This window comes from Saccostrea cucullata, unplaced genomic scaffold (genome assembly GCF_032062105.1).
Source record: "Saccostrea cucullata isolate Sc308-1 unplaced genomic scaffold, CSIRO_AGI_Scuc_v1 ctg5474, whole genome shotgun sequence".
Taxonomy (NCBI): domain Eukaryota; kingdom Metazoa; phylum Mollusca; class Bivalvia; order Ostreida; family Ostreidae; genus Saccostrea; species Saccostrea cuccullata.
In genome coordinates this window covers 26968-38965 of record NW_026929717.1, presented here as the reverse complement: position 1 = coordinate 38965, position 11998 = coordinate 26968, and the positions used below count along the sequence as shown (strand labels likewise).

General features: G+C 30.8%; 1 protein-coding gene across 1 annotated transcript; it reads left to right on the top strand.

Moving 5' to 3' along the window:
* Positions 1-470: 470 nt before the first annotated feature.
* On the top strand, positions 471-5927 carry LOC134282017 (uncharacterized). The gene is made up of 13 exons (XM_062764456.1): positions 471-1178; positions 1396-1518; positions 1696-1809; positions 2485-2559; positions 2918-3057; positions 3226-3309; positions 3412-3504; positions 3617-3730; positions 3991-4195; positions 4286-4435; positions 5476-5558; positions 5641-5711; positions 5858-5927. The coding sequence occupies exons 1-13, from the start codon at positions 1115-1117 to the stop codon at positions 5925-5927; spliced, it is 1386 nt and encodes a 461-aa protein (XP_062620440.1). The 5' UTR covers positions 471-1114.
* The last annotated feature ends 6071 nt before the right edge of the window (positions 5928-11998 follow it).

Genomic DNA, 11998 nt, shown 5'->3' with positions numbered 1-11998 from the left:
TTAAGCTTGTGCAGATCTTGTTAAAAACAACCCGAAAGGCATTCGTCGTGCTGCACACGTCAATTTTATTTGTACACGATTGTTTACGTTGGTACTTTACGTCATTTAAAGGGATGTTAATATTTTTATATATTTAAATTAAAATATTGATATTTATCTTTTTTAGATGCAGAATCATCCTACAACAAAGAAAACATGTTGATACCATCACTAAATTAACTACAGATATCAGGGTGTGCACGGGATATTAGAGCTGGAAATATACTGTGTTTATTTCTGAAGAAAGATTTTAAATTTGTCCTCATATGACTGTAAATGATAATCTATTTTCAGCAGTGAAGAATAAACTAAATTTAGGAGTATTGAACATCAAAATATCTGAATATATGGATACCTAAAAACTAAAATAACTTTTCGAAAAGAAACAAAAACATATTGTTAATCAGATGGTGTTACATGTACCTAAAACTACAGAGACATTGTAGGAAATTTATCAAAATAAATTTAACCAAAAAACAATAGGATAAAAGACTTTAAATTTTAACACCTTGTACAACCGTTCCTCACGGTATTCAAGTCTGCAAATTATTTTGTAAAAGCATTCCTGTACTCACAAAAATTTCATTGTTTTCACAACCGTCTACGGATTTATCTGAACATGACAAGAAGCAATGACTGGTCGTCAAAAGACACCTACTCGTCCATGTCATTTGATCGTCATTAAAAAAAAATACAAATAGTTTTTTGTTTTAAAAAATGTGCCTTTAAAGTTTACCATACAAATAAGAAAAGATCTTAAAGACTTTAAATATTTTCAAATATAAAATGCAGAAGGCTAAAGTTTCAAAGCTTCAATGACTTTTCTGTGCCCTTATGTTGAAAAGTCCTGCTGCTCGTGCCTAGAGCTGACAAAAGTATCTGTCAAATTTAGGAAGTTGTACTTTTTATGATGCAACAATTCTAAAAGTGAATAAAATTGGAAATCAAAGAGTAATCACATTTCCTTCTTACAAAGGAAGTCCGTAATGCGGAAGTATAGAATTATTTTTAATATTTTATATTGTAAAAATAAATAAATATATTTTCAAAAGTTATAAAGTAGTTTTTTTTAATAATGAGTCGAAGCTATCAAGACGAAGCTTACTGGCAAGAAAGAATAAGAAGTGAAACAATAGAACGTAAGTATTTAATGTGTTTGTACAGATTTTGCCAAAATTATTCATTATTAGAAATATACTCGAATAATTCACAACTCACATATCCACCTACATGTAAAAGCAATTTTGAATATATTTCAGTTATATTTTTATGCCTTCCTTTCTTGAATAACCATAATACATATGTTTCAGAAACTTTGCAAATTATATTACAATTCATTGTTTGTAAAACTTATAGTTCGCAAAACACAGCATATGCAGGGCAGTGGAGTGTCTATCGTATTTGTTTTGGATGCATCAGAGAGTATGAAAGGCGAAGGATTTTTGGAGATGAGGGACGCGTTTGTATCGATCATTGAAGGCATGTTACAATGTGATATTGATAAATATAAGTAAATCAAATATTTTTATTTTGTTTCAAACAGTAAAGCGAAACGTTCTTAAAAGCTTAAGAAATAGTTATATGTTTTTTACTTTTAACTTAATTTTAAAGAATAAAAAAATTAATGGCAGTAAATTGTGATTACTTTTGTTTTAGACTTTTATCGTCATCCTGAATTTGATCATAATGTTGCTGTCATTCAGTTTGGAAGGGATGTCAAATATCTACATTATTTCTCCAACAACTACTTGTCTTTAAAGCACGTTTTAGGTTTGTTGACTTTTTCCTTCATCTGTTTGATACAAATGAACTATGTTTTTTATAACATATACAAATGAATTACTTTCCTCAAGGGATTCTTATTTACACAAGATCATAAGAATGACAATGATCTTTATTTCAAGTTTTCTGCTCTTGAGTGAAAGAATGAAATATATTGAATCTTTATAACATCCACGCCAAATGTATTTGTTACGAAACATTACAACATTGGTCGCCCAGTGCTGTACGAATAATGTTCTAAGAAATATACATACTAGTATACTGTCTATAACAAACTGTTCTTAATATACAGAGGATACCTTTCAATCTCTTGAGGAGAACCGCAATGGAATGAAATTTATGTAGATAACGAACAGTTCAAAAGTTTATTACAAAATAGAAACAGAGCAAACATGGACTTCCAAAACATCAAAGGTAGGATTAGGTGCCATGGAGGAGTGAGCATCCCCTGGCGGCCGATAAAACCCTCCATGTGCTCCTTATCGTGATCGGGAAATAACGTAATACATGTAATCCGTCGACAATTTATTGTGTAAATAATGACAAACAATTATATACTTTAGACTATTTTCTCGATATGCTAGAAAAAATTGTTTTATATAATTCTTGTTGACTATTAGATAATATTTTTCAAACACGTAACTTCTTAAATCATTTTTCCAGATGGTATTACTTGTGAAGGACCATCAACTATTATGGAGGGACTTACCTTGTCAATTTCTGCCCTAGATGATGGAAGTAGGATCAGTTATAACAATTTTATTGTTACATGTAATATAAAGGTTAATTGACATCAGTCGTGTTCATTTGTAGTTTTAAAACATATTTATCAGAGAGGTTATCTATTTAATTGTCATATCAATTCTTATAAATAAAGTGTAAACGTTGTAATTTTACATTAAAAGTAACTGCTATAAGTTACTTTATTTAATTAACCAGTCTTTGCCAAAGTTTCATAATTTGAATTTGGATGTTTGAATAGTGTAACTTTTACAAAATAGACATTGAAAACAAAGCTTTCAAATATAAATTGAAACGGAATTCGAAAAAAAATATTATGATTTGATTACTTTTACTTTACATTTATATTAATTAGATAGATTGGCCAGTGTTGGACCATTTACCAACAGGGCTAGATTGGTTTTCATTTCGAATGGCAATACGAAGAATGTACATGTAAATCAGTTGGGCGAAGAAGATGGATATTTAGCCGCTATATCTAGAAGTGAACAGGCAGTAAAAATTTTAATTTATTACATTGAGTTCTTTCGGGTCTGAAATAGGCCTAATTCAGTGTATGCAATTTGGGATTTTTTTCACAGATATAAAGCTAACATTTTATTTTGATGATAAGTATTCCTTTTATCTGAGGTAAAATTTATACATTTTTTCATATTTTCTAAGAAAGAGCATATCTCAAACCTTGCCAAGAGAATAGGAAATGCAAACCCAATTTTCTGTATTCCCGTCGGAAAAGAGCCAGATGTTGTAAGTTTATCTTATATCACGTGAACTTGAAAGTAAGACACACATTCTCTCAGAGAGAGGAAGAGAGAGAGTATGTGTAATTTTTTGGTCATTTCTTTTCAGTGTTTACTTGGAGCAATTGCGTATGGATCCAAAGGCGGAAAACTCGTACAGCACAAAGAAGCCAAGCAGTATGCAAGATATACTTATAACATGGTACTTTTTTCAAAATGCGTATGAAAAATTTATCTTTGCTATGAAAAAAGAAATCAAATTGTTGTATATGGCTGTATTTGTTAAACTGATGATTGTTCAAAATATTGTGTAGTTTGTTGCTGGAGAAATTATGGGCCGAATTCCCCCGTCTGAATATACAATGGATGATATTAAGACAGCTGTCATTGATAGAAGAAAACAACATGATATCAAAGAGAAGGATCTGGTATTTATTTTATCAAGACTTTCTTGGACATATATGGGTGTTGTTGTCTGTTGTTCAAACTAAGTTACATCTACGTGTGAAAAGTAAAAGTATGAAAAGGAGGGCATAATAATAATTAGAAATACATGCAAATAGATAGCAAATAAATTTATATTTGCGAACAATATAAATGGAATTTAAATATTCAAACGTATTATAATGTTTCTATAATTTTTCAAAGAAGTTAAAACAAAGTAACACAGGTCGCCGTTCCCATTTAGGAAGACGTGTTTGAAATTTTGAAGAACAGACACGCTTATGATATGAATGTGTACTCTGATGAAGAATCAATGGAGGACAATGAATACCGTGAGCGGGATAGTCGACTTCCGCCTCCAGGAACACGTGTTCGAAGAGGACCTAACTGGCATTATAATGATCAGGACTCAAACGGTCCGGGAACTGTAATTGGGCATTGGACTCGAGGTTTAAATTCATTTTATTCTTTGTGAAAAGAATTATTTATAAATATTAATTATGCATTTCATGAAATATTTTTTAAAAATCTTTGGACAGATTCCTGGGTTTACGTTGAATGGGATACTGGAATGAAATATCCATATGAATATGACACTGAAAATGTCGATTTAGGAGATATTGTCATCACCGATGAACCTAGGTTATTGCAAAGAGAAAATATTGGAGTTGGATGTCTTGTTCAGAGAGGTCATTTTTTTCGTTTGAAAATCAGAGAGACACAAAAGGATCATTTAATAATTGTCTGTCTGTCTATCAATTCATCAAACTAATATGTTACATGTACATGTACCTCATATCTCTATAACTGTTAGAAGTAATAGTTTGATTCTTCTCCCATACTTTTATTGGCAGTCTAAAGTTTTTGTAAGATTCATTGTTATTGAATTGTGACCCTTAAACAGACCTTTTATCTATTTCTCAAAATAGATTTTGGTGCATATAAAGCATATGTTTGACCGTTTTTGAAGGTTAGCATGTAAATCACGTGTTTATGAGCTAATGACAATTTAAAACTTGGGAACAGCTTCACCGTACAACACAAGCTGAAACTAAAATACTTTGAAAATACATCAGGAAATATATTTCAAAATAGATCATTGCCTTTTTTCCAAAGTACTTAAGAATAAAAATCAAAATTTGTGAAAGTGCAAGGATGTGCCAATTAAACCCATCCAAATATGTAAAGTTTCAATAACTTTTAGATGAAATAAGATTTTTAATTTATTTTCGTGTGCCAAATACTATTACAACATATAAGTCGTGATATTACTCAGAAAATATTAACTTCAAATCTTGGTCTAAGCACCTTTAATATAAGTCTGAACAATTAACATCACAAATCAAAATTGTGATGAATGAATCGCAACCTAATTTTAATTAATATAGGAGGATTTTCGTCTCCGCTTTTTTTTCTTCATTTTTTTTTCGTCCTAAACAACAGTGGGCGAATAAAGATTAACACATTTAAAGAAAACAGTTTAATTTCTTAAATAGAACTGTGCCATTTCCAAACGGATTGCAAGTAAGAAAAGGAGAAAATTAAACGGGGCGAAAATAACTCTGTATACATTATGAATTGATCGAATTTATCTTTTGTTACCGAAATCTATATATCATTTTGTTAAATGTTAAACTAGTTGCATTGTCATGTATAAACAACGATCGAAGTCTTCACTCATAATTATTAAAAGTACTAAGACAAATTATTAGTATCATTTATTATTTAGGTCCTGATTGGCAATGGAAAAACCAAGATGGCGGTCCTGGCAATATTGGAACAGTGTATAGAGTCAAGGAAAACGTTGTTTATGTAAATTTTATCTTTTAAATCATGCATGGGCTGATTTTATCTTTTAAATTTAATCATTATTTGTATTATATTTTAACTTTAGGTACGATGGAAAAATGGAAATAAAAGCAATTACAGATTTGGTTATGACGGCAAATTTGATGTTGTTGTCTGGCAAGTAAAAATGTTTGTCAAATATAATATCAATGTAATGATTGTTTTTCTCGAACGTTAACAGGTTAAACTCAATTTAAAATAATTCAGTACAAAAACTTTAAACACTTCATTAACTTATTTATATTTTTATTCATTTTTTTCAGTGATCCATTTGACGAAAGCATAGAAACCAGTATGCCATGTGTGGTATTTTCAAAAGGAAAAAAGGGATAATAAACACTCGGAGTCTTAAGTGGTTTACTTTAAGATTTTTTTCGTCGTTCAAGTCAGAGTTTTAATTTAAATGAAAGGGATTAAAACTTGCATATTATTTCAAAGTAACAAAAATAAAAATAATGTATATCAGAATATATTACTTGTATTTTTCAATCAAATGACTATAAAAATGCAGAAATAAAAAGGAAGATACTAAAAGGAGATAATCAAAGAAATTGGATACATCAGATCAATGAATTATTTGAGCTGTATTTTTATGGCAGAAAAATGACAATGAAGGAATCTGCAAAAGACATAAAAATGGAGATTTCTTGAATTAATAAAAATTGTTTTTGTATTGCTGTGTCAAGTGTGAGATGAAGATTGATTTTTACAGACTACACAAAAGATAGGCCAAATTTTGCCTCAAATTTGTTTTTATTCAAACTTTTGTATTTTGTTCTAGATACAAAATCTCTCTGGATATACATGTATCAAGAATATTTTCAACCACACATTTTTGCCAACATACATGTTGTTTGAAATAAAGACTATGGGACATTCCCCTGTAAGAAGACTGTGGAATCAGACATTCAACTTCAAAAATTTTAAGAATATATCTTTTTTTTCAATTACCAATTGATCTTTTGGAAATTTTTGTTGTTTTTAAGGTAACCTTCTTCTTACCTTTATACGGGTAAAAAAGTGACACTGGTTAATTTAAGTAAAAATAAGATATAAAAATAGAAGATACAAGGCACCAAAATTAAAATTTAACCTGTAAATATGAAATACCTAACGTTTTCTTAAGCGAAAATACATCAATTAATTTTTAACTTAAAAATAACAAAATGATTGAAATTGATCTCAGAATAAAATATTTAAAAATGCGGCAAATTGGATAAGATATTTCGGTAATTTAAGAAAGTTCAATCATAAGAAAGAAAATGAAGTTTCAGTAGATGAGGTCACAATAATTGAACTTTGACCTTGTTTATATGATCTTGACCTTAAATATACATAAGAAATGGAGACTCATTTTATAAATGTCTAAGAATCCTGTTTGACCAATCGCCTGTGTAACCTTCCACATAATTCAGAATATTTGTGTATTAATGACGTAAGTTAAAAAATCGGGGTTCCATTAACTTTTGCTCTTTTTAATTAGCTTAATTATTTTAAATCCTCATGATTAACTCTATTTATATCACTTCATGTAGTAATAAAGTGTCCAACAAGACTTGTATTATTAGTCTGGTCCGATTTATAGGAAAAAATACTTCTAACGGCAATTAATTATTATTTGGTCCAGCAGAGTTTTTTAACCTATGTCGAGTATGCTGAATCCGAAAAAATATGTTGGCCTTCATGAAAATGGCGTTAAAGAGGTCAAAATGGCGATTCAAAATAGCGGGCATTCAATTTTTCTAATTTTTTCTTAATATTGTTCAAAATGGAGAAGTAATGTGTGAATATCTCATTGAGTGTAATACAACTTTAAAAATGATAAGAGAATGCAAACATTATTAGTTTAACTCAGAAAATTTAGTCGTTTCTACACTTAATTCGAATTTTCTCTGATTTATTTGTCTATTGTTTCTATATTCTGCTTTCAATTGGTAAGGATTTTACATTTGCAAATATCCATACACTGCAGATTTGTATTTTTTCTCTGCATCTCACTATTTTACAACTGAATGATGATGCAGCTGTAACTAACAATTTAAATTTTCGGAAAAATCTCCGCAATGGCCCATCCATAAGTTTGCAGAAAACAACCAAGAACAACCATCCCATCTAATTATATAATAGTGTTGCATTATGCATGTACTATGCCTAAATAGTAGGCAGGGTTTGACAGATGGTGCACGAGCCGGAGGCCCTGCCTACTATTTAGCCATAGTACATGCACAATGCAACACTATTGTTATTATTATGCTGACTGTTGTTATTATTTATGCGGCAATCCATTTGATTTTTTCCTGAAAATAATGGTGGTAACACAGCGCACTTGCAAAAACTCATTCAAAATCTTCATGCTAAAATTAGTTGCATGCTTAGTTATTTTGGTTACTAGTATTTTCTCTAAATAAGTCAGAATTTTCTGTCCCAAAGATACTCATCTTTATTTTCTGTTTTGTTAGACTGATTTGTTTACAGACGTGGATTCTCATTGATAATTTTCTTTTACATCCTTCAATCAAGCGCTATATAAAAAAGCGTTTTAATGACCCCATGGTAGCAATTCATCTAACGATCTGTATGTAATTAGTTTGAAACTTTGTTGTACACATTTATCTAAGATTCCTTAGAATAAATATAACTGTTTTCAAATAATATTTGTCTATTTTCTCCTTCTTGTGTCAATTGTATAAATTAAGTTTATATATTTAATAAAATTCACCCAATTAGTGATCGTCTCTGTGGCGTAATCGATAAGGCATCGGACTGGCAACCTCATGGTGGTGAGTTCGATTCCCGGTTAGTGCATTGAAGAATTTTATTCAGAAAATAAGGCCGTGCACTATTTCGGCATAGTATGCTTACGCTATATAAATCCTTAGACCACTATGCGAGAATAGTAGGGTATGGGTTATATAGAGACAAACTGACAGGAAGCATAATAATTGGTCTTAGTAATACGAGGCTTCCACAATATATTTATATCACGTACTGCCTGTCAATGTGCTCGCTTTGCATGCATATAAACAGAATGGGAAGCGTTATTTCTAAATAATTTTTGATGCACGTAAGTGGTCAATGTGTATTTGTAACGCAGTTTTTTTTTTCAGTTAATTTTCCGTCTTCTCAATCTTCTATTGATATGTATTACAATAAATGAATTGTATTCAATATAATTATATATTTTTTCTGAAGCTCTGGAAAAGACAGATTTATCGCCGAAACAATTTAAAGGGTAAAATTGCAGGCTTTAGAAAGGTCCCATTCGCATTCTACAGGTGTCTATCTCTAGAAAGAATGAGCAATGGCATAGCAATATACTAGTATGATAACAGGTAGAGGTGCAAGAGGGTACTCAAAAACAGTACAAGGGCACTGCTTGAAGAGCTAAAGACTGCTTCTTCACTCAGCAAACACTGACTTAACCAATATCACCACATTCCAGTCCATCTTCAGTCATCCAATCACCCCTCCCCATACCCCTACCCCTTCCACACACAGCGAGTAGTAACAATGTTTTTCATATTGGTTGATGGGAGGAGACAGGGTAATATATGTTTTTTTTCCAAGGTATAGCAAAGTTAATAGGCAGAGGAATTTCCCTGGGTGTCCCTTTCTTCTGAGTTTAGCCGATTATATTGATTAGTCCATTAAATATGAACAAACAAAAAAATACTAGAAAAGTTTCATTTTTTCTGGAAATACATGTAGTTAAAAAACTCGACTTAAGAGTTTCTAAATTGTTCCCTCGTATTTGACCGTGTTCCAAAGCCTTTGAGCCCTCGTCAACCTAAAATAAATTCTGAATCGCTGTTACTATCAACTCGCACTTCCACCTCAACATTCCTCAACACACTATCAAATATAACTGAGGAAATGCTTGTCCGATTTCATCGAACCCTTTGTACTAGCTTTTGAAATTAGCACTTGTAAGAGCTGAGTATTATCCCATAACATCTTCTATTCCAACTTTGTTTGTTATATGTTTCAGTCTGGCTTCGGAATTTTAGTATTTTCAGCATTCAAGGAACAACACATTTATGATCAAATGTTAAAAGTATATTTTGTTTTCCAAAACTTTATGCAAAATGAAAAAAAAATCTCTGACATTAGAGACATGTAGCTTTCTACTTTGTGACTGCATAGATTTGTTGTCTTTTTGGGTGAAAAAGTCATTCTATTAGCAAGAAAATTCTCAAACTTTATCATGTGGAATTCACATTGTGTATACAAAGTTGTATAAAGGTGCAATTTAAGAGCACTCGCAGATTCCTCGTGATTCCTATAATGTACAAGATTTCGTACCAATAGGCCTAAGCCATTCTTGACTTCGATCTATTCAACACTTTTCTTGACGACAAAATTTTCTTGAAAACTCAAAGAACTTTACAAGGCAACTTGATCCAAACTTCTTTGCTAGGATAGTGTAAGGTTGAATCAAGAATCGAGGGGGAATTGAACATAAACATTTTCCTCTTTCAGATTTTGTAAATACCAAAATTTAAACACACTGTTCAAAACAAGATTATCGGTTAACAACATAAATATTTGTGAATGCAGGTGAATTTTTGACTGAGAATAACAAAATGCAAATGCAGGGACACGGAATCAGAGCTTTAATCAAGAACAAATATGGTTTACGTATATTATACTGATAATTCTTAATAAATATGTTGATATTTGGATATTATAATATATTCAGATTGATATGATGTAACAATTCCTAGCCCTCTAAATGGTTGTGATTCATCATTTTTAAAAACATGCTAAGTTATGTTGCACCAGACCTTCCACATAAACATTATAAACATTTATTTTTTTTTTACACTGGACTAAAAATAGATCAAGAATTTCCAACAACTGATATGATTTAATAAGCAACCCTCGAACTAAAATGTTCACTCGCCTTTATGCTCGGAGAATACTGCTCTTAGGGTAGCTTACTTGTCATTTTGTCCTCTAAACAGCAATTATTGTATGATATTATTAACATTTTATATGAAGAAGCATGGTGAGAGACAGGCAATAAGTAAAATGTCTTCGGAATTGTCGTCAAAAAATTATCTAAAAAATAATAGAAGTAATTAAACAAAGATCCATGGCATAAAAATCATAAGTAATTAACAAAAATATCCTCCAACTTTCATTGCATACTAGTATTTTAATATTATTTCATTAATAAAAAATTGTAATTTCTTTTCTGCAAAACAACTCAGAATTAAGCGGTTTTAGTATGTTTTGAAATTCGAATGTATATGACGTCATTTTGAATCACCATTTTCAGCTAATTAACATTTTTCAAATTTAAACGACCAAATTTTCTGCATTAAAGTGATAATATTAGTGTTCTACTGTCATTTTACATCTATTAGGTGTACTACGCTCAGTTCGATATTCACAAATCCTTTCTCCTATGAAAACAGCATTAAGAAATAATTTGGAAAAAATTGAATATCCGCCATTTTGAATCGCCATTTTGACTTTTAACTTACAGCTGCACCATCATTTTATTGTAGAATAGTGGGATGCAGAGAAAAAATACAAATCTGCAGTGTATGGATATTTGCAAATGTAAAATCCTTACAAAAGCAGAATAAAGAAACAATAGACAAATGAATCAGAGAAAATTCGAATTAAGTTGTATTACACTCAGTGAGATATTCACTCTTTACTTCTCCATTTGTAACACTATTTAGAGAAAATTAGAAAAATTGGATGTCCGCAATTTTGAATCGCCATTTAGACCTATTTAACGCCATTTTCATGAAGGCCACCAAATTTTTCGGATTTGGCATACTCGAAATAGGTTAAAAACTATGCTGGACCAAATAATAATTATTTGCCGTTAGAAGTTATTTCTAGCCTTCTTTTTAAAAATCAGGACCAGACTATATCTAGGCATCGTATTCTTTTATTTAAAATTGAAATGTTTGGAACTAATCTTTGATATATATATTTATAAGAAATACAAGGTATGGGCCTCAACCTGAAAAAGACTTAATCCTTTTGTGAATAAGACTTCACTCTATTGTGAAAAATTAATGAGTATGGAAGTTACTGGTCATCTGAGAAATTTTTGCCTGTAATACTTGGCGCTTAAAAATTTCTTATATTTACATCACAGGTTTTACAGTTTTTTACAGAACGTTTTGAACCTCTTCTTGGAAAGTAGCCCTCTAAAATCTGTTTCTCATGAAACATTCAATTAATATCACCTTCAGAGCTTTACCACCTTGATATCCTCTTTTGAGGTGCTATTTATGTTTTTTATCAGATTATACAAAAGGCATTGTGAGCATCAATTCTTTTAGCCCTCATAATCAAAGAATCGGGGGTATGAAGTTTGTTTTAAATGTCCGTCCATCTGTCTGGCTGTTTGTCGGCTTGTCCGCAATATTTTTAAAAAT

Excerpts from the sequence above, each read along its gene's own strand:
- LOC134282017 (XM_062764456.1), top strand. The coding sequence starts at position 1,115 with ATGAGTCGAAGCTATCAAGACGAAGCTTACTGGCAAGAAAGAATAAGA. Across the intron at positions 3,731-3,990 it reads ATATCAAAGAGAAGGATCTG|GAAGACGTGTTTGAAATTTT; the intron begins GTATTTATTTTA and ends GTTCCCATTTAG. Across the intron at positions 4,436-5,475 it reads TGGATGTCTTGTTCAGAGAG|GTCCTGATTGGCAATGGAAA; the intron begins GTCATTTTTTTC and ends TTTATTATTTAG.